Source organism: Hyaena hyaena, unplaced genomic scaffold, assembly GCF_003009895.1.
Source record: "Hyaena hyaena isolate Hyena2069 unplaced genomic scaffold, ASM300989v1 scaffold_530, whole genome shotgun sequence".
Classification (NCBI taxonomy): domain Eukaryota; kingdom Metazoa; phylum Chordata; class Mammalia; order Carnivora; family Hyaenidae; genus Hyaena; species Hyaena hyaena.
In genome coordinates this window covers 241,894-265,990 of record NW_024081163.1, presented here as the reverse complement: position 1 = coordinate 265,990, position 24,097 = coordinate 241,894, and the positions used below count along the sequence as shown (strand labels likewise).

Below are 24,097 nucleotides of genomic sequence, written 5' to 3'. Positions count from 1 at the left end.
ACTGAGTGTTATGTAGAAACTAATTTGACAATAAACTATTTGTAAAAAAAAAAAATAAAAAAAAATAAAGTCTTTTTCTAGTAAAAAAAAAAAAAAAAAAAAAAAAAAAGAACAGCCTGATGCAGGGCTTGACCTCACATGTCGAGATCATGACCTGAGCTGAAGTCAGGTGCTTAACTGACTGAGCCACTCAGGTGCCCCTATTTCATGCAAGTTTTCAGTGGCACAGGAGCCTTCATAAGGAGTAAGGACCTAAAGAAACCATTAAAACTTCTTATTTTTATGCTACATTTCATGAAGACTGTAGAGTTCTGTAGAAGTATAAGACAAAGTATGAGCTAAGTGTAAATGGGGGGGGGGAGTTTAGTAAAGCCTGTTTTAAAATTTTTCTCCATTCTTCAGAGATTGGGCTGCTATATTCCTCTAGGTATAAGGAAGGCACCTGTCACATGAAGATTTTATAATCTGTTTCAGGGGAGAAGTGTAGGGGGAGGCCAGCATGACCTTCCTGCTTCTGCTGTTTCTAGACTCTTTCAGTTTAAAATAGTCAATATGGGTCAAGGTGCCATACCTTGGAGTGTTGTGTTCTGAACCACATCAGTATTTTGTTTTTGTAAAGTATAAAGGAGAAGTGCTAGTAAAGTCCTATTGATATTTAAATATTTTGAGAAGCTGAGTTCAAGTATATCATTATATACTGAAAGCATTCTAATGATAAGAGGACAGAATCAGTTTTTTTGGTGGAAAAGTAAGGATAATAGTACATGTATAGCAGGAAGAAATGAGAATATACATATATTTTATCTAAAGAACTTAGCAAGTGCCTGGCACATAAATTGACTAAGAATAGTCATTTTTTTTTTTTTTTTTTACAAATAGTTTATTGTCAAATTAGTTTCCACATAACACTCAGTGCTCATCCCCACAAGTGTCCTCCTCCATGCCCATCCCCCCCTCCCCCCCAAGAATAGTCATATTTTTTAAAAGATCTCAGGGGAGTGCTTACTGTTGTTAAACACTTTAAGAATTGCATGTAACTTGAAATAGACCATTAGAAGCCATCCCTTGCTGAGCCATAACAATTTTGTAATACCAGTCCTGTCTTTATTTTAAAAAAGTCATTTTGTTCATAAACAGATTATTTTTCAGTGGTTTTAATTAAAATGTTTAATTGGATTACTGATTTTTTGGGTGCCTTCTTACAATTTGTGCTTGAGATAATTTGCTTCACTGGCTTCAACTAGTCTTGACCCTTGTTGGAAGTAATCTGTTACTCTAATAGTCATCTGTTTAAAGCAAGAATTTATCATTTTACAGAAAATTGATTACTGATTGGCAGTCATTCTTATTTATTGAAGTAGGTTTTCTTTGGTAATATAATCTTAGACTAGTTGGAATTAACCTATGTGTACACATTGTATTTTTAATAAAAATTAGCCTGAAAAATTTTCACTAATTCAGAATTAAACCTTTCCCCGATTTAGTTTGAAACAGTGAAATTGGTGCACATTGTAATAAAGCAAGTGCATTCTCTGACGTGTAACCTTACATAGATATGATTTATAAGTTCTTTAGAAAAAAATAAAAGACCAATATTTAATTGGAATAAAATAAACTTGGCATGTATTGGAATTGTGATGTGGAAGAGTCTTGATAAGTTAAAAGGGTGATTGATTCTGATGGCTCTGTTAGGAAAACTTCAAAATACCTTTGCATTCTACTTCCTACTCAAAACTGCATACAGACAAATTCTTAATTTTAAAAAAATAGCTCTTAAGCAGAAATTAAAGAAATCTTTTTGTTGTATTAGGGTTTTTAAAGTTGAGAATAAGCGAGACTGGTAAAATATGGTTCTTATAGAAGCAAATAAATGGCTGCTTAACAGGTCATTTTTTTTAAAGTATGGAAGTACTTGAATTCATTTGAAATTTAATACATAAATGTATATAAATTTAGATAGTAAAACAATGTTAAGTATGTTCCATTGGATATGTGTAAAGGAGAAGGTATTTATCTTTGATATATAAACTGTGGTAAATAAATTAGAATTATTTCTTTGGAAAAATTATTGCTTGTGATATGTATAACTAAATTTCTTTTTATTTGACTATTGCAGTGTCTAAAAATGACTACAAAACGAAGTTTGTTTGTGCGGTTGGTACCATGTCGGTGTCTACGAGGGGAAGAGGAGACCGTAACAACCCTTGATTATTCTCATTGCAGTTTGGAACAGGTTCCCAAAGAAATTTTTACTTTTGAGAAAACTTTGGAGGAGCTCTATTTAGATGCTAATCAGATTGAAGAACTTCCAAAGGTATGTTAATACTATCTTTTAAGAATTGCCTTTGGTTATTGTTATGCATAGAATATGATGCCACCAGTGTTACCATAATGCTGCCAATATACATGTGTTTCCATTGTTTTCCTTCCTTTTTTTTTAAAATATTAGAGTATGCAACACAATTCACAATTTTGTAAAATAAAATTTTAACCTTTGTGTCTTTAAGCCAGTTGCTTGAATATTTAAGCAAATAATTAAAAATTTATGTTTAATTCCAGTTTTTTAAGCCACTGAGATAGGTAAGACTGTAGCTTCAGCAGCCAATAGATTTAGTTGGACAAATCATTAAAATTAATGTTTTCTTTCTGTAGTTTTCGTAAGACATTGGTCTATATTATTGTGATTGAGAATAAATTGTCCTTTTAGTTGTCACATACTATGTGATTAAACAGTTTTTTAGAGGTATTATTCTTTTTGACCCTGAATCAGTTTGGGAAGGTTTTGGAGGACTTAACTTTTTTTTTTTTTTTTTTTAAGTTTATTCATTTATTTTGAGAGAGGGGGAATGTGAATAGAGGAAAGGCAGAGAGAGAGAATCGCAAACAGGCTCTACACTGTCAACACACGCCCAGTCTCACAAATTGAGATCATTATCTGAGCTGAAATAAAGAGAAGAAAGGAAAGGAAAAATAAGACAAAGACAGACTAGGAAGCAAAGCATAAGAGATTCTTAAATACAGAGAACAAACTGAGGGTTGCTGGCATGCTGTTGGGCTGGGGGATGGGCTAAATGGGTGAAGACATTAAGGAAGAGGCTTACTGGGATGAGCACTGGGGGTTGTATGTAAGTGATGAATCACTAAATTCTACTCCAGAAACCATTGTCACATTCTATGTTAACTAACTTGGATTTAAATTAAAAAAAAAAAGAGAGAGAGAGAGAGATGCCTAACCATCTGAGCCATCCAGGTGTCCCACGACTTAACTTTTCTGAAATGTAAGAATAACTAAGGGAAGAAAGTTGGTTTGTTGCCATGAATCATCCATCCTCTCACATTATCAAAATTTTTCAGTGGCTACTTGTTTTCCCTTAAATCTTAATCCCTCTTCATTCTCAACTTAAGAAACAAGTTTCTTGTTTATTCTGGAAAAGTTGCAATAGGTTTAATTTAATTGTTAGATTGTTTTACTACCCAAACAGTAGTGTTCGTCACAACTGTGTGGAGAGACATTGGTGGTTCAATAATATGTGTGGCATTTCCAAGAAGCAAACTATGATTTGCACTGGTAGACTTAGAAGCTAAAAATAGAGGACAGCAAATTATAATTTTTAGATGAATAGTGAGTAATTATTAGTACAGGTGTGTTTTATGCAATAAATAGGACACATTTCTACCAAAATTATTCATTGTTCACCTGAAATCTGAATTTCATGTGGCAACCGTAACTGAAATCAAGAATAGAAAATAGAGTGTGTTGCATGTGTCCATTGTTGCATGAAATATTTGTGTTAAATGTCTGTGTGTGTATACATATGGATGGCAGTGCTTTGAAAAACACTTTTCTTTCAGTGGCCAGGAGTAAAAATATTTTGAAAGCCAAAGCCATCCAGGGTTGTCTTATAAAGAATTCTTTATAGGGGCACCTGGGTGGCTCAGTTGGCTAAGCCTCTGACTTCAGCTCAGGTCATGATCTCATAGATCATGGTTTCGAGCCCCGTGTCAGGCTTTGTGCTGACAGCTCAGCCTGGAGCCTGGTTCAGATTCTGTGTGTCTCACTGTCTCTCTGTCCCTCCCCCACTCACACTCTGTCTCCCTCTCAAAAATAAATAAACATTAAAAACATTTTTTTTTTTAAAGAAATCTATATCTGGCTAAGGATAAAATATTAAAGACTGTAGGTTATATGTTTATGAATTATTTCCCTGGGTTGTAATAAGGAGCTTTGTAATTTATTATTTCCTTATATAGTATTCTTTAGAAAATATTTTCTCTTCCTTTTGTTGTTTTGAAGAACTTGAAAGTCTAAGAGTAGTCTCTGTAATAAGTACTAATAGGGTCTCAATCTGAGGATTGAGGGGAAAAGAGAGGCTTGCTGTGAAAGTGCAAATAACTGAATCACTTAGTGTACTTCTTTCCAGTTTTGGAAGAATGCTCTTCCTAAATAGGGCTTGCTCAGTACCATCCTGATAACAGTTTTTTGTTTTTCTAAACACTACTCTTTAAGAACTAAGCGCCTGCGTGGCTTAGTCCGTTAAGCGTCCGACTTTCGCTTGGGTCATGATCGCGGTTCATGGGTTCGAGCCCCGCGTCAGGCTCTGTGCTGACTGCTGGCTCAGAGCCTGGAGCCTGTTTCAATCTGTGACTCCCTCTCTCTCTGACCCTCCCCTGCTCACGCTGTCTCTCTCTCTCCTAGAAATAAACAAAACATTAAAAAAAAAAATTTAAGAACAGTTGTAGATTCACAGCACAATTGAGATTTCTCATCTATCTACACTGTCCCCACATATGCATAGCCTCTACCATTGTTCAACATACTCTGTCAGAGTGGTGCTTGCATTAAAATTGACAAACCTATGTTGAAAAATTAGTATCACCCGAAGTCTATCGTTTACAATATGGTTGTACTTAATGGGTTTGGACAAATGTATAATGAAATGTACCCATGACTGTGGTATCATACAGAGTATTTTCATTGCCCTAAAAATTCTCTGTGCTCTATATAGTCCATACAGTTTTTTGGTATGGAACTTAGAAGTGACCTACACTTTTGGTTAAATATATTTTATTTCAAATATTTTGTATTTAAAAAACTATATTGTATTGTAATGCATTTTATTATTTTAGCATAACAGAATATTTGTTCCCTTATTTTTTTGTTTTCTCAAATTAGAACTGTATATTTTGATTCATTTAATTTCTTTTTTTTATAAGAGAGGAACAGAGAGAGGGAGGGAAAGAGAGAATCCCAAGAAGACTCCACGATGTCATCACAGAGCCCAACTCAGGGCTTGATCTCACAATCCATGAGATCATAATCTGAGCTGATATCAAGAGTCAGGTGCTTAACTGAGCCATCCAAACACCTCTATTTTGAGTCATTTTAAATTATTTGTATTTATTTGAATTTAATTTATATATAAACTTTCATTTTGGAATAAAGATTTTGAAATACAAGTTCCAAAGTTTAGGTTATTTAATAGCCACCTAATTTTTACTACTTTAGCCAAGAATACAACCATATAATTATTCTAACTAAGTGCATTTTGCTCAGGGCAGAAGTAGGTATAATTCATTCAATTTTAATTACACTAATAATATTTTATATGTTAATAAATAAAATATTTAAGGAAATTTAAATAATCACAAGCTTTTCTTTCCTTGTTTCAATAGCAACTTTTTAACTGTCAGTCTCTACACAAACTGAGTTTGCCAGACAATGATTTAACAACATTACCAGCATCAATTGCAAATCTCATTAATCTCAGGGAACTGGATGTCAGCAAGAATGGTAAGATTTTTTTTTCCCTCTGACTTAAGTGGGAACATGTTACTTCATTAAGATTTCTATTGTGTTTTAACAAAAATTCAAAATTAAAAAGTATTATTGTATTAGCTTCTATATACATTAAACTTATGTATATGATAGTTTAAAGCAATGTGGAGAATAAATGTAAAAATTTTAAATGACCATTTAATTAAAATGCTATGGATACGTGTATATTTATGTATCCTTACGTTTATATATTTATAAATATTCACTTTCCTTTTGTTTGTAATGATGAGAAACTACTAACAACTGTAATGTCCATTGTTGATTACACTGTTTGATACAGCTGTAGAGTGGAATCTAATGTAGCTCTGTCAATACGGACATGAAATATTTACAGTACAGTGTTAAAGATCTTTTTTAAAAATGTTGTACAACATTAGAAATGAATTGAACATCATTAAATATTTATTGAGAGACCAGTTTTTTTTTATTAGGGCCTACAGTTACATTAATGATGAGAAATAAAAGGACATGGTGACTCTTCTGCTCCATACAGTTTGGTTTAGTATGTTTAGTTTGATATATGCTGAAAACAGTGGGGAAGACACATTCCAAAATGTTAAGTGCTTACCTTGTCTGAGAGAGACAAGTAAATACTTGAAAATTTTAGAATGAGCATGTATTTCTTACATAATTACAAAAACAAATCACAAAATTGTAAATCTTTTTTTTGTTTTTTGTTTTTAATTTTTTTTTATGTTTTATTTATTCCTGAGAGAGAGATACTATGACCCGGGGAGGGTTAGAGAGAGAGGGAGACACAGAATCTGAAACAGTCTCCAGGCTCTCAGCTAGCTGTCAGCACAGAGCCCAACGTTGGGCTCGAACCCACGAACCATGAGATCATGACCTAAGCCGAAGTCAGCTGCCCAACCTACTGAGCCACCCAGGTGCCCACAAGACGGTAAATCTTAAATGGTCTGTCAGAAGATGACTTCAACAAATAGTGAATACTAAGTCATATTCAAATAATTCTTTATAACATTTGGAGACAATCTTTATAAACAAGTCCCCAAGGGGCGCCTAGTTTGCTTAGTCTGTTTAGCCTCCGACTTCAGCTTAGGTCATGATCTCGTGGTCTGTGAGTTATCAATTCCATGTTTTAGGACTCATTATGAAAACCACTTTAGGACTGATTTAAAAGGATCATCCTCTTGTCACAATTAACAGTTGACTTGGAATTAATTCACAATGGTGTCTACCCATTTCCATAAAAATATGCTTTAAAATAAATATATACATTTATTGCATGCCTTCATCTGCTAAGCCCTAATTATCTTAGTAGTTCGCAGTGCATATCAGTAATTGTATATCTTGTAGGCAAGTCATCAAATTTATACTTCTTTGAGAATTAAATCCTTTTTAAGGAAGTGTAAATGTGTTCATATTCACTCTAGGTTCAGGTTCAGGTTATAGTGGTTAGTGCTCTACTGGGTTTCAGTTATCAATAGCCAGGAAATTTTAAGTTTAAAAGTTTTAATTTTTAAAATTGTTATTGAATCATTTAACTTTAGGGTTAAAATTTTATTACATGAAAAATCTGTGCTTTTAAATAAACACTTAGAATTTAATTACTCTTTAGATTCATTTATATCTTGTTTTTCTTCAGTTTATTTAAAAAATTTCATAGAATAAAAGCCTACATAAGAATTGACAAAACACTCATGGTTTCACCCACTGTTAGCATTTTGCCATATTTGTTTTCTTTCTCTTTAAAAACATATATGAATTTAAATATGTTCATGGAAAAGATACATTGTTGCTTATATATAATTTCTCTTTGGTAAACTTATTTAACATTTTGGATTGCAGGCATAAACTTTACCATTAAGTACTGGAAGTAACATTTCGCAAGAACTCAGAAATCCTTACATATAACCACAATACCAGTATCACTTTCAAGAAATTTGACATTACATTTTCCCTCTTGCTTAAAAAATGCCCCTTTTAGCTATTTCCTTCCTCCATCCCCCCACCAAAGTTAAAGATCACATAGCATTCGATTGTGTCTCTTTGATATTTGAAAATCAGGAATAGTTTGCCCATCTTTTTGTGTTTTTCATGACATTGCCATTTTGAAGAGTTCAGGTCAGTTGGTTTTTAATTTGTATGACTTTTTCCATCATGATTATATTTAGGTTAAATAGATTTCCTGAGCTTGAAACTTTTCTTTAAGAGCAGTTTGAAATTATTTCAATTCCTTGTGCTTAGTAGAATGACAGGTATTGTGTGATAAATTTCAAAGTAAATGAATTTAATCCATTGCCTTTGTAGCTCTCCATTTGCTGATAGTTAAGTCAACTCCATAGTATTATAGAATTCTGACATTAGAAGTCGTCAAATGTAACCTTTCATCCCAAAGGGGTATGTTTTCTATTTCTTGATCTTTTTAAATGGGAAATGTTGAGGTATAAGGAAAGAGACCTGAAATAATCTGACTATTACTAATGCAGTTGTAAGCACCTGGAAAAGCCTGGTAAATTGATGCCACTCTTCGTGGTGTGAAAATGTTAGTTGGCTTGGGGCGTCTGGGTGGCTCAGTTGGTTAAGCTTCCAACTTGGGCTCAGGTCATGATCTTATGGTCTGTGAGTTTGAGCCCCATGTTGGGATCTCTGTTGAGAGTTCAGAGCCTAGAGCCTGCTTCAATTCTCTCTCTCTCTCTCTCTCTCTCTCTCTCTCTCTCTGCCCTTCTCCCGCTCATGCTCTCTCTCAAAAGTAAATAAACATTAAAAACACTTAAAAAAAATATTAGTTGGCTCAATAATGAGGATGTTTGCATATACCTCCTAAAAATGCTTTAACCCCAGGTTTATTACTCTGAATTGAAAATGGTGCAGTTACGGTGCTGCAGCATCCTTAAATCAATATTTTAGAGTTTCGTGCAACTTTTTAAAGAATAGTGTGTTTGAGTTATGGGAACCTATTGGACTGTAGACTTTTTCTCTTATTTTGAGAGAAAGAGGGAGGAGCAGAGAGAGAACAAGAGAGAATCCCAAGTAGGCTCCACACTGTCAGTGCAGAGCCTGACACGGGGCTCGATCCCACCAACTGCAAGATCATGACTGGAGCTGAAATGGGATGCTAAACCAGCGGAGCCACCCAGGCACCCCCTTTCCCTCTTTTCTCATCAGTTTCTTGTTGCTTGTATTGAAAACCTGTTTTATACAATTCCATCAGCTTATGAGTGTTTTTGAGGAGTTAGAAATAATTTTTATTTAGTGTGAAAAGATTTAAGATGAGCACTCAAAATAGTACAGAAAGGGTATGACCTTAGTTATTCCTGCCAGTAAACCTTACAATTTATTTTCACTATAAATTAAATTGATTTATCTATTCTTTTCTCCTCTTTCTCTTTGATTTCACATAGGTAGGCCCTCATCTGTTTTTTAAATGGTGGAATCAGTCCTTTGCCTTTTACTTGTTTCCATCTCTTTTTTTTTGTCTTAAACTGATATCTAAATGAAACTGCACTAGCTTGTAAATTTATTTAATTTTATCTTCCTTTTGTGACTAAAGTTTTGGTTTATTGTTAGCTTTTTATAGAAATAAAAGTTCACCAAGCTACTATCCCAAGTCATTGCAAATAGCTAGTAGTGTTCGAGAAGTTGTTATCTCTTGTGTTCAAATGGCCTGTCCTTCTTGAGGAGACTAATGGGGATGATGATTAAACATTCTGCCAAAGTAATTGATTGGGGAAGCTGTTTGGGAAGGGGAGATAAAAGAAATGAAGACTACCTACTTGTTAATTCATCTGTTTGAGCACATGGAATAGAAAGCCAGGAAATTATAAGAAAAACTAGAGAAACCAGAAAGAGTAGCTCAGATCTTTCTGATATGGGAATGCTGGAGAGGTTAAATAAGGCCTGCCTTTTTAACTGAGTCAAAAGCCCAGGAAGAATGAATTGAAAGTTTATGGTGAAAATGGAAAACAGTTCATTGAACCTGAGAAAATGTTATTGGGGACCAACTGCTGACAAAGGCTCTTCACTTTAAGCTCAGAAAAGTTAAATTGATTATGAGGAAAATTACAGTTGGCTTGGGAAGTCATTTTTCTCCTGTGTTTTCAAATTTGTAAAATTACTAATTTGATTTTCAGTTGTTTTAAGTTGAGCTCTTTAAGATAATGAAAAAGAAAAACCTTGTGTTAAACTAACCTGGAACTTAAAAATATTTAGACCAATATCACAGCCAAGTATGTTAATGATGTAGCCTGTAACTGGGATGTGCACTCACTGTGCCTTACCATAGGCCTTATCACTCATTATGTTATACTTGGTCAAATCATAGATCTGTTATCCTTTGGTCAGTATAATTATTTGAGTTTCCTGGTTTAGTCTGTTTTGAATGGAACTCCCTGTTTATATTCTATAATTAGGGCATTGGGGTATTGATGCACTTTCAGCAGAGATCACCAGGAACTGACCTATGATTGAACAGTTTAGATTTATTACTTGATGCAGTGAGTAAAATCCCATACTATGGAGATCTAAGTGGTGTCTCGGGGTACTAAAGATAAAAGACTTATTATAGGATTTGAGCTTTTGTTTTGTGATTTGGGGGAAGGTTTAGAATATGAGGTTTTACTCTGGATACATTGCTGTCAAGAGTAGGGGTAGTTCTATAATTGGGAACTAGAATAAACCTTACCTGTTAGGGCATATTAGAGCCAGGCTTAAGTTGTAATTGGTAAAGAAACAGCAGACAATCAGTAGTTGGGAGAAGGAACTGTTTGATATTTTGTGTTTTGGACAGTGTTCGTATTTGTTCAGATGTGATTACATTTGATTGTGTTTGTTCAGACATGATTATAGTTGACCCTTGAATGATGTGGAAATTAGGAGCACCAACACCCTACACTGTTGAAAATCTGTGTATAACTATAACTGTGTATAATCCCCTCAAACTTAACTAATAGTCTACTGTTGACAAGAAGCATTACCGCTAATATAAACGCAACATAACATACAACATATTTTGTATATGTATTATATTTTATATTATTAAAATAAAGTAAGCTAGAGAAAAAATGTTATTAGGAAGGTCACAGGAAAATACATTTACAGTACTGTAAAAAAAAAAAAAAAAAAAAAAATCCTTGTATAAGTGGACCTGCACCATTTAAACCCATATTGTTTAAAAAGTTAACTGTAAAAATTTGCTTTTGTCTTAGTCCTTCATCATCATAGAATGGCCTGGTCTGATGTTGATGTTGATACTCTTTGAAATCATTTAGTTGAAAAAGAGAATACCAAAACCTCTCTCTGAATGCCAAGTAGGTAGTCCATAGTCATACACAGGACTAGCTCATAGTACCAGGCCAGCTCGTAGATGTCAGAAGGTACATTCTCTGTCCCAGTAGTAGAGAAAAAGTTCTTCTATTACCAAGCAATAGTAATGTAAAGAGGAAAGCCACGTTTTGTAATATCTAATCCAGTGTTTTCCAATATTAAGTTTGAGCAAGAGTCAAATTCTTATAAAAAGGGTATATGACAAAGAAGGAGCGCTATTCAATTGAAAATGAAAAAGGAACAGATATTTGAAATTGTTAGAGAATTAAGAAGTAACTCATGATAAAATTCAGGTTCTGCACACTTTAAAGATAAGATGAACCATCTTTGAAGACTGGCTAACACAGGCATTGAGAGTAGGCCTCCTTGAGAAAGTGACTTGAGCAAGGACTTGAGAAGTTAGCCATGTAGGTATTTAAGGTAAGAATGTACCAGAAAGGGAACAGCAGCGTAAAGTTTATAAGGTGCAAGTAAGTGTCCATAATATGTGTGTAGTAAGCAAGATGGGAAAATGAGAGGAATAGTGGTCAGAGAGTGAGAGCCTTGTAGGTAATAGTATGTTCTTTGACATTCACTCTGTGATACAGAATCATTTGGAAAGCTTTGAGCAGATCGATCAGAGCATGATCTGATTTGTATTTTATGTTTTATTAATTTTTTTAATGTTTTATTTATTTCTGAGAGAGAGAGAGAGAGAGCGAGAGACAGCATAAGCAGGGGAGGGTCAGAGAGAGAGGGAGACACAGAATCTGAAACAGGCTCCAGGCTCTGAGCTAGCTGTCAGCACAGAGCCCGACACAGGGCTCAAACCCACAAACCGTGAGATCATGACCTGAGCTGAAGTCAGACACTCAACCAACTGAGCCACCCAGGCGCCCCTGATTTGTGTTTTAAAGATTTATGCTGGTCATGTGTAGAAACATTCTGAGTACAAGGGTGAAAAGTAACCAGTAGGGATGTTATTTCAGTCACCTCTGATGATAGTAATAGAAGCACTGAGATGTGGACAGACTCTAGATGTCTTGAAGGCTGAGTCGACAAGATTTTAAGATGGACTGAAATGTGGAACATGAGATAAGAGGTAAAGATGCCCTCAGTGGTATTGATCTATGGTAGTGGAAGGATAGAGGTGCTGACAGTCAAGATGGGGTCATCTCTGGGAGTTTTAGTTTTTAGTGGAAAAAAATCAGAGGTCATGTTTTATTTAAAATAAGATACCTAATTATTCTCAGGAGTCAGCAGTTCTCAGTTAAGAGAGAATTGTGCCAGCTTTACATATATGGGAGTTGTCAGCAGAGAGATGGTATATACAGCTGGAGATTAGAAATAGAATTAGAAATAACATATGAAAGAAAAGACACCTAAAGAATGAGCCCTGGGAGGCAACCCAACATTAAGAGATGTAGAAGAAGAAAGGAAAGGTGCAAAAGATCCTGAGAAGGAAGACTACTTAGGATGGAAGTAAACCGGTGGGGTGAAAACATTTTTTTGGGTGGGGGTTGGTAGGGAGCTCAAATTTAGCTTCTCAAGCAAGAAAAGGAACGTTGTCTTAGTATCTACAGTCTTTAGCGTAGTGTCTTACACTGTGTATAGTTGATACATATTTGGTGAATAATACAAAGTATAGGGAATTGCAGTTTGGGCCATGTTTTGAGATACCTAAGCAGTATGTAAAAGGCATTTGAAAATTTGTTTTTGAAGTTAAGGAGAGGGCAGGGAACCAGAGATACAGATTTGGAACCTGTAGGAATTGAAGTCATAGTAAGTGCAATGCTAAAAATTTGTAAAAGTAGAAAACCCATGAGTTTTTCAAAAGTACTTATTTATGGAAAAATTATTGCTATGTATCTGAAAGCTGAAGATGATTTAGAATTACTAATTTCACAGGTATGGATTGGTTACTTTTTATAAACCTTAACCTATGGAGTAAAGTACTTTACATTTTTAAAAATATAAAATACATGTTTATTTGTAGAGGATGATAAAAACATTACTTTCCATTAAATATTAAAATTATAGAAATCTAATATAGAACTCTTGAAATTATTCCTTTTCCACATAAAAGTTTAGATCAGTAGAACATACAGAATACTCATTGGTCTTTTTTCTCCTTAAGAGACTTGATCATGTACTAAAAATATTATAGCTCTTGGATACTATCTTTTATATAGACCATTTCATGATACTTTAAGGACTTAAAAAAAGGCCAAGGAAATGAGATATTTAGCCAAGTTTTAAATGAAGTGGGGTGCTAATGGAAACTGTGGAATGTCCTTCACCTGTCCCTCCTCTAAGTGTGGAGTGTTATATTTAAAAAAAAAAAAAAAGTATTTGATAAGAATAATACACCACAACCAAGTGGGACCCATTGTAGATATTGAAAGCTACTTCAGTATTTGCAAATTTAATTCGTGTAATTCACCACATCAGTAGCCATATACCTAACTCAGTAATTCCATTCCTTGGTGTTCACACAAGAGAAATGAAGTGTATGTTCGTAGAGTGATTTTTTTTTTAACAGATGTCTATAATACCTTTTTCATAATATTCCAAAGTCTTTGTCTTTTTTGCCCTTTTCTTCTGTGTCACTTGCTTTTGACCCTTGAGCACCACATCTACCCTGGAAGCCCTGCTGCCACCCCATACAATTTTTTGTTTGTTTGTTTTTGAGAGCAAGAGTGAGAATGAGAGCAAGCAAGTGGGGGAGGGGCAGAGAGAGAGAGAAGGAGACAGAGGATCCGAAGTGGACAACAAAACCCATAAACTGTGAGATCATGACCTGAGCCAAAGTCAGACACTTAACCAATTGAGCCTACCAGGCACCACCCCCAAATTTTTAAGATATAAAGTCGGTTTAGCAAAGAGGTACTGTTTTAATCTATATTGAAGTTCTTTTAATGTATCCTCAATAGAATTACCACTGGAGACAGATTGTCTCAAATTATTTAAAGGATTGATAAGAATTTAACTCCCAAAGAACTTGATTCGGTAACCTTAAATATTTCGTTGTTGTTACTTGAGAGAGAGAGAGAGTGAGCTCAAGCCAGGAGGCACACAATGAGAGGGACAGAAAGAATCTTAAACAGAATCCACCATCAGTCCAGAGCCCAGACTCAGGGCTCGATCTCAAGACTGTGAGGTCATGACCTGAGCCACAATCAGCCTGATCCAAAATCAGGAGTTGAATGATCAAGTCACTGAACCACTCAGGTGCTCCTTACATATTTTGTATGTAAATGAATGAGAGAAAAGAAGGAAGAAAATTGGTGTAAAAAATAGGGATGTTATGGGTGGTAAGTCAAATTTAACAAATGTTTGTTGTGCAAAAAGGTAAACAATACTAAATAATTACATGTGCTTAGAATAGAAAATCTAATCAACTTAAATAAAACCTTTAACCAGTAACAGAAGAAACACAGATACTATTAATTAATTGTATACCTATACTAAAATGCTTAAGTGAGGTGTTAAATTTCTAGGTAAAAGGGTTGCTTTGAAGATCAGTATTTCCAATTTTGTGACTTCAAGCAGGGTTGTTTTTATCACTAAGGAAATTCTTGTCCCCCATTCCTATTACCATCATTTTATTAAAAAGTGACTTTTCAGTCAAAAGAAAAAGAATGGATAGTATAAAGCCACTACATTTTAAAACTTAGATGAAATGAAAAATAAATTTCCAGAGTCAACTCAAGAAGCAGAAAACTTGAAAAGACCAATGCATACAGTATTATATTGGGTAGTCAGAAAAACCATACCTACATTGAAAACAAGTTTGATTAAACCTTAATGGAATTAGGATAATCTCTAATTTATGAAAAACTATCATGTAGATTAGGATAAGTGGGGAAAGTATACAACTCCATCCTTAAGGTAAAATACACTTTGGTAACAAAACTAGTAAAGACTGTTAGGACAGTCTCAGGTTAAGTACTCTTGATCTCTGCTCAGTTCTTCATCTCAGGGTTATGAGTTCAAGCCCCACATCAGGCTCCATGCGGGGCATGAAGCCTACATATGTACATAAATACATAACAAAAGTATTAAAAAAGAAAAAAGATCTGCTTAAATTGCAGTGTTGGGGATCCTATGCTGGGATGACAGGAATCACTCTGCCACAGATTTCATTCTCCATCAGGCTAGTCCTAGCAATCCCAGCCATGTCCTCACAGAGCAATGAGAATTCTGAGAGCTAGTGGAAGTTAGCCAGAACTTATTTAAACCTTTGATACTTCATCAGCTCTGTTAATGTTTCATGGTCAAAGCTGAACACGTGACTGAGCCCAGAATCAGGAAGAGGGAAATTATACTTAATATTATGATGGGAAAAGCTGAAATACCACATGGTAGAGAGTGGGATAGGGAGCAAGTCCATGAGTATAGTCAATCTATGACACATATCTGGAAATGAACTTAATAGAAAATGGGCCGTATAACCTAACTGGAAGAAAAGCATGAAACTATGGAGTAGGTCAGAAGGATCTAAAAGAAAAGATTGTCAAGAAACAAAACAATGAGACAATTTGGAATATGACAGAGGTGCCTCTACAAATCAATGGAATAAGGAAAACAACTATTTTGTAAGCATTGGAACAATGTTTAGTTTTGTTTTTAATGTTTGTTTATTTTTGAGAGAGGGATTGGGGAAGGGGTGCTCAGGATCCTAAGTAGCTCCATGCTGACAGCAGCAAGCCCAATGCAGGGCTCACAGTCAAGAACCCCAAAATCATGACGCAAGTTGAATGAAGACTAATGCCCAAATGACTGAGCCACCCAGAGACCTATAGAACAGTGTTTTTATATGAGAAATAAACAAAGGTATCCTTAATAGTATGTGTTAAAATAAATTGCAAATGAATTAAAGACAATAATATGAAAAACAAGTTATCATTGGCAGAAAATGTGGGAGAATATTTTTATGACTTCGAGATAGAAAAGATAACTCATTTAGGATATAAGGAGCATAGTAGTAAGGGAATGAAATTTCTTTATGACAAAATATGTAAATAAAAACACATGACAAGGCGTGAGGAAAACTTGATATACTAGTATTTCTAAAGAATGCCTCCAGTCAATAATGAAAAGATGATCCAATAGAAAATGTGTAGTAGGCAAAGTGTTCAAGAAGAATAAAATAAAAATGATCACTAAACACATGAAAAGGTATTGAATATCATTAGAAAATATCTAGGAAGTGTATTCAGTATCACTGGAAAATATCAAGAACACACCTAGCTTTAATTAATTATTTATTTATAATTTTTATTTATTTCTGAGAGAGAGAGAGAGAGCGTGAGCAGGGGAAGGTCAGAGAGAGAGGGAGACACAGAATCTGAAAAAGGCTCCAGGCTCTGAGCTAGCTGTCAGCACAGAGCCCAACGCAGGGCTCTAACCCACAACCACGATATCATGACCTGAGCAGAAGTCGGACCCTTAACTGACTGAGCCACCCAGGCGCCCCCTAGCTTTAATTTAAATTTAAGTTTCTATTATTACTGCTGGTGAGGTTCAACCCCTTATATTGGCATGTAAAGATAATAGATGTCAACAAGAATATGTATAATAGGGGCACCTGGGTGGCTCAGTCGGTTAAGCATCCAACCCTTGATTTTGGCTCAGGTCATCATCTTGCAGTATGTGGGTTCAAGCTTTGCTTCAGGCTCCACGCTGGTGACATGGTGCCTTCTTGGGATTTTCTTTCTTCCTCACTTTCTCTCTGCCCCTCCTGTCTTGTGTGTGCATGCATGCTCACTCTCTCTTTCTCTCAAAAATAAATTAATGAACTTTAAAACAAACATAGAATATGTATAGATGTTGTGGTATGAAATTTGTCATTGCCACCCTGGAGAGGAGTTGGGAAGGATCTAGTGACATTGATAACTGTGCCATGTCCAAATCAAGTAGTTAAAAAAGAGAAGGCAAAGGTTCTCCCTTCAAAAGCCAAGAGCACACTTTACATACTGTATGTTAGCCAAATTGACAATAAACTTAAAAAACAAAAACAAAGAGCATGTATTCTTAGTTGTAGGCTGGTAAATAAACTTCTAAAGATAGATAAATACATGTTAGCCTGCTTGACATTGTCCACATGTTCTCAGTTTTGTTGATATTTTTTTCATTCTATTTTTTTCCCTATGTTTCAGGTGGGCTAATTTTTGTTTCCATGTCCTCTAGCTCACCAGGATTTTCTCCTACAGTATCTAGTCTTCGTCTTCTTCTTTTTTAAATGTTTATTTTTAAGAGAAAGAGCATGAGTGGGGATGGGGCAGTCAGGGGGCTGGAAGAGAGAAAGCGTGACATACAGAAGCAGGCTCCAGGCTCCGAGCTGTCAGCACAGAGCTCGACACGGAGCTTGAACCCACGAACCTCGAGATCATGACCTGAGCCTAAGTCAGATACTTAACTAAACTGACTGAGCCACGCAGGCGTCCTGTGTGATCTTTTAATCCTGTCCTGTGGATTTCTCATTTAGGTACTATATTTTTCATCTGTGAAGTTTCTGTTTATTTCTTAAATAATGTTCCATTTTTCCCCTTTAAGTATAGTAACTGTTTTTAAGTTGTTTCATCTGAGTCTGTTTTAGTAACTGAACAGTCAATAATCTTTTATAGGGAAACATTCCAAGCATTTACAAAAGTAGAATAATATAATAAACCTGATATATCTATCTGTCAATTTCAGCACTTATCAGTATTTTAAATACCTCCTACTCTGCCTCCATCCATATCTCCTATTTTGACATCTCTGATTGTTTTAAAACAAATCATGGATAACCTTTTTCATACATAAGCTTGTCAAGATGAAATCACTCTGTTGTCATACGTAAACCCAGCTAACAGTAATTCCTTAATATTATTAGGTATCCATCATTGTTTATATTCACTGATTTGAAGATTTATGTGAACTCAGTAAATTCCAACAAAAGTAAAAGTTCCTAAAACTGAAATTGAAACAATGGGTTATCTTGACTTTTAGAGAAATTGAATTTTAATAAAAACAATGGTAATAAAACCTTCCCCTAAGAAATCATTGAGCCCAGATTTCTTTAATTAAAATTTTTTGAGATAATTATAAATTCCTGTACAATTGTCAGAAATATATAGAGAGTAGTCCTTTCTACTTGTTACCTAGTTTTCCCCCCAGTGGTAACCTTTTTAATATTCTAGAACAAGATAGATACTGACATTGTTACAGTCCCCCAGTGGTACTCGGGTTCCCCCTTACAGAGACCTCAGTCTTCGTTTTTCCTTTTTTGACCTTGATAGTTTTAAGGTTAGTGGCCAGTTACATAGCGGAATTTCCCTAAATTTGGATTTGTTTGGATGCTTGCTTATGACTAACTTCATGTTATATATTTTTGGCAAGAATATGACAGTAATGGTATTGGATCTTCTCAGTGCATCGTAGATTAGGTGCCACATGCTGCTGCCGCTAACTGGTGAGCCTGACTTTGAAGCAATTTAAGTTGGTGTCTTTGAGATTTCTTCACTATAATTGCTTTTTTCCTTTTATTATTAATAAGCATCTTTTTTGAAGAAACTTTGAGACTATATTAATTTCCAATTTTTCATCATTATTTTACCCACTAATATTAGTGTTCACTGATGAATTTTGAGTGAACAGTTATTACTGCATTATTTGCTAGTTGGTTTTTTTTTTTTTTTTAATGTTTTATTTGTTTCTGAGAGAGAGACAGCATAAGCAGGGGAGGGTCAGAGAGAGAGACACACACAGAATCTGAAACAGGCTCCAGGCTCTGAGCTAGCTGTCAGCACAGAGCCCAACGCGGGGCTCGAACCCATGAACCATGAGATCATGACCTGAGCTGAAGCCGGACGCTTAACCGATTGAGCCACCCAGGCGCCCCACTAGTTGGTGATTTTGTATCATTCATATTTCATCTCCTGAAATTCCATGTTTGGCACTGTGGTAAATTTGCTTACTTAGAATGATAGTGATAGGGGCGCCTGGGTGGCTCAGTCACTTAACCGTCTGACTTCGGCTCAGGTCATGATCTCACACACAGTTCATGGCTTCGAGCCCTGCGTCGGCCTCTGTTGACAGCTCAGAGCCTGGAGCCTTCTTCGGATTCTGTGCCTCCTTTTCTCTGTGCTCCTCCCCCGCTCATATTGTCTCTCTTTGAAAAATAAACATTAAAAAAATTTTTGTAAAGAATGATATAGTGATGAGATTTAAAGAAGTTTAAATGATCTTCCAGTGTCAACCATGTGGAATAATGATACTGTATCAGTATAGGAATGAGTCTTAACAAACAGTTTTTGGAATATTTGAAAAAGCTTTAACATTCTTTTAGTTTGGATTACAACGTTGCTACTTAAAGTTTGTGGGTTATTGTTCATAAATTATTGTTCGTGTATTTTTGCTGAGATAGTTTGTGAAAATAAGATTAAGTGCTTAGAAAGCTAATTGTAATTTGGCTTGTCACAACGCTTGTGGCATTTTACAGAAATTTTCCTCAGCAGCTGCCTTCAGGCCTATCTGCTGTCATATCATGTGTAGATTTTTTACCTCTTCTATCTTCAGCTTTGTTTTCAGCTTAGTCATTATATATATACACATGTTAGGGTCCACCTAATCCGGCGCCCAGCATTTAAAAAAGTAATGCATCTTTTTACAGCAGAAAAATAGGAAGAATGCTAAGTTTTCTCCATTTTGTATCCTTCACATCATCAAATAGAGAAGGCACTAACTAATTTTCAGAAGAACTAAGGGGAGGAAAGGGCGGTAAAATTAGTAATTGATGGTTATAAAGAGGCACATGAAAAAAATGAAAGAGAAAAAAGAGGAATCTTTGTAGTGGTAATTCTGTTAGGCTGATGTTGGTGTCAGTTTATCTAGATCCTACTTAGTTGGTAAATTTTGAATCTGCAGGTATATGGTAATTAATTTTGTTATTTTATTTTTTATAAAAGATCCTTTTCATTTGATTGTTGATCTTTTCATTTTCTAGGAATACAGGAATTTCCAGAAAATATAAAAAATTGTAAAGTTTTGACAGTTGTGGAGGCCAGTGTAAACCCTATTTCCAAGTAAGTTCTCAATTCAATTATAAGTTAATTTTGGGAATAAAACGTCTATGAGATAGTAGTAGAAAATTACTTTTCTGTTTTAATGATTAGTCGGTATCGGCCTTAAATGTGTACAAAATTTCAATGTTAGATTAAAAAGAAACCTTTTAAATAATTTTTCTAACCCCATATTTTACAGAGGTCAGTTAGACAGCCAGAGAGATAATACAGCTGTTTTGTTCCAGGTCTCGCAGATAGTTTGTATCAGAAATGAGGCTAGAATCCAGGTCTCCTTATTCAGTGATACTTGCAAAATGTAAGAATATCTTCACTTACAAATCAGCTGTGCAGCATGCTAAACCTTTCGAAAATAATAAAAGACACTGAAAGATCAAGAAGGTAAAAACAACAAAAAAAGAAAAACCATGTGATTGGTTGCACCATATACAAGAGGTCATAAGTATTCTTTGATGATGGTAATGGCTATAAATAGAATGCTTTCCTGACACCAGAGCTGTTAAATTTTGCAAAAATGGAATGGTGAAACAAAAGATGAATAGAGCATAGCTTAGTATAGCTAAGTCAAACACTAAAAGCAAGCTTCACGTATTACAGTTCTGTTTTTTAATGAGTTTTCCAAACTGTGGTGCTTCATTTGCTCTGGTAGATGAAGGAATGTAACATAGAGGAGAAACAAGATCAGTCAAAGAGTGGGATGTCTCACTGCCAGAGAATTTTGTACTTGTTAAAATCCAGGAAAAACATGTATAGATGATGTTTTATTTTCAGCTGAAAATATTACTCTAGCATCCAGTTCTAGATCTGTAATTTAATTTGCAAACCAGGGGAAATAAAGATAAAGTTAATACATGTATAGGTTCTGAGATGGCCTTAAAATACCATTTAGCTTTTTTTTTTTAATAATTTCTTTTCATTTGTTTACTATAAAAGTATGCAGTCTTGACTTAATTATTTAAGAGCCAGATGTTGAAATTGAAAATAACATAAACCTAATGGCTCTAACCTAATGGCTAAAGCCCAGGGTTGCTACTAAACAGAAGCAGAAGATAGCCTACCCCCTAGAAAGAATTATCCAGCCCCAAAAGTCAAAACTGTCAAGGTTTCGAATTCTTTATCTGGTCCTTTGGACTGACATTTTAAGACAAATTTTAGTAGTGCCTGCTGATGTCATAGTTATGTACTAACTACATTTCTGTGTATTTTGGTTCTTTAGACTTGATCTTTTTGTGCACATTTTATCCTCTTGAGATGAATACTGTCTCATTCCCTTTTTACAAAGAGATGAAATTATAAACATTGAAACGGGTAAATTATTACAAAAGGGAAATCTTTGAGGATCCTTCATAAAAGTAAAAAGGTGACGATGATCTGTTAAGAGCATGTGCTGGTTAGTTCTTAGAGAGATTTGGTAAGAGACTGAAATTCTGTGTGTTAGTGTAACTTAAATTCTGATATATTTTGTTTAGGCTTCCTGATGGATTTTCTCAGCTGTTAAACCTAACCCAGTTGTATCTAAATGATGCTTTCCTTGAGTTCTTGCCAGCTAATTTTGGCAGGTAAGTTACGGTTTCTTCTAAAACCTTTTCTTGTTAAGTCTTAAAAAGTTTACAGAACAAGTTGCTTCAGTTATACTATTAATTACACTTTCACAGCCTCTTGATTTGTAATTATTTCCAACCAGTATGGTTTTTACACTTTTTTCACAACTTGTTATTTTGTTTTTGAATTTATTTTCCGAAGTAAATAATAAGCAGTGAATATTGAGAAGAGAAGATAATATAAGACTTGAATTGGTTTTTTCAAGTATGCAGAAATGGTTTAAATGTGGGTAATTTGTGTATATTTGAGATACTGAATGTTTTCTTAACATTTATCACAGCTCAAAATGGTCTTTATTATTGATTTATATGTCTTCTCCACTAGACTCAAAGTTCTGGAGAAAAGAAAGTGTGTTTCTGGGGTCCCCCCCCATTACACACTTCTACCAATATCTGAACATGCAATTCTTTTTGTCATTATAGTCTTTGAGTAATTTTTCTTTTTTCTTTTTTTTTAATGTTTTTTATTTATTTCTGAGAGAGAAAGAGAGACAGCATGAGCAGGGGAAGGTCAGAGAGAGAGGGGGAAATGCAGAATCTGAAGCAGGCTCCAGGCTCTGAGGCAGCTGTCAGCATAGAGCCCAACGCGGGGCTTGAACCCATGAACCATGAGATCATGACCTGAGCTGAACTCGGACGCTTAACTGACTGAGCCACCAGGCGCCCTGAGTAATTTTTCTTAATGAAAAGATGAGTCAGTGAATGAATGAATGAATGAATGAATGAATAATAGGTATCAAATTATTACTGTATTTATTTTTATTTCTTTAGTGTTTATTTACTGATAGAGAGGGAGAGAGAGAGAACATGTGGGCATGGGAGGGACAGAGAGAGAGGGAGAGAGAATCCCACGCAGGCTCCTTTGGTGTCAGCTTAGAGCCTGACGGAACACTTTTATCTCACAAACCATGAGTCCATGACCTGAGCCAAATTCAGAGTTGGATGCTTAACTGAGCCACCCAAGAGTCCCAGAGTTATTATTGTTTTTAAACTAATTACTAGAGAAAATGCTATTCAGTGACATGTTAATTTTGTCATCTTTGTGTCTATAAATAAAGACAGTACTGTATGATCTCACTTATGTGTGGAATCTTAAAACAAAACAAAACAAAACTTGAGCTTCTTAGACAGAGAACAGATTGGTGGTTGCCAGGGGGTGAGAGTGGGTGAAATGCGTAAAGGTGGTCAAAAAGTACCAGTTATAAAATAAATAAATTACGAGTATATATGTACAGCATGGTGGCTATAGTTAACAATATTGAATTGCATATTTGGAAGTTGCTAAGAGAATAGATATCAGAAGTTCTCATCATAAGAAAAAAAATTTTTGTGGAGCACCTGAGTGGCGAGTGGCTTAGGTTGGTTAAGCGTCTGACTTCTACTTAGGTCATATCTCACGGTTAGTGAGTTCGAGCCCCGTGTCAGGCTCTGTGCTGACAGCTTGGAGCTTGCTTCAGATTCTTTGTCTCCATCTCTCTCTGCCCCTTCCCCCACTCACGCTCTGTCTCTCAAAAATGAATAAACAGAGCCTAAGTGTCCATCAACAGATGAATGGATCAAGAAGATGTGGTTTATACCATGGAATAATCCATGGCAATGAGAAACAGTGAAATCTGGCCATGTGTAGCAACATGGATGGACCTTGAGGGTGTTATGCTGAGTGAAATAAGTCAGGCAGAGAAGGACAAATATCATATGTTTGCACGTATAGGAGGATTAGGAGGAACTTGATGGAGGAACAAGGGGGAGAAGAAGGGGGGAAATGGTGGGGGAAAGGGAGAGAGGCAAACCATGAAAGACTCTTGAATGCTGACAAAAACTTAGGACTGATGGATTTGGGGGGGTGGGGGGGATGGGCATGGAGGAGGACACTTGTGGAGATGAGCACTGAGTGTTATGTGGAAACTAATTTGACAATAAACTTTTTGTAAAAAAATAAAAAAAATAAAAACTGTTCAAAAAACAAACAAAAAAATGAATAAACAGTAAAAAAATTAGAAAAAGAAAAAAATTTTGTAGCTGTGGTGATGCACGTTAACTATACTTTGGTGATCATTTCACAATATATACAGATGTCACGTCTTTATGTTGTACACCTGAGAGTAATAATGTTATATGTCAACTATATTTCAATTAAAAAGGAAAGAATTCTGGGCAATGTGGCCCAGCGACTGTCTTGTGGGAGCTATGTTATCATGCTACATATATTTATATACATATATCTATATGTGTATATATGTAATATGCATATGCATTATATATGAAAATATATAAAAATTAGTGTATACTTGTTAGATTCCTTTTCTGTGCCTGGCTTTTGGACCACTTTT

General features: G+C 35.1%; 1 protein-coding gene across 7 annotated transcripts in view; it reads left to right on the top strand.

The window, feature by feature from the left end:
• ERBIN (erbb2 interacting protein) overlaps nt 1-24,097 on the top strand; it is a 126,991-nt gene that overhangs the window by 44,797 nt on the left and 58,097 nt on the right. For all 7 annotated transcript variants that reach the window (XM_039255520.1, XM_039255519.1, XM_039255517.1 and 4 more), the window contains exons 3-6: nt 2,117-2,314; nt 5,674-5,791; nt 20,091-20,169; nt 21,636-21,725. In XM_039255520.1, the coding sequence (XP_039111451.1) occupies nt 2,126-2,314; nt 5,674-5,791; nt 20,091-20,169; nt 21,636-21,725 (476 nt within the window). In that variant the 5' untranslated portion in view covers nt 2,117-2,125. The remainder of the gene's footprint in view (nt 1-2,116; nt 2,315-5,673; nt 5,792-20,090; nt 20,170-21,635; nt 21,726-24,097) is intronic.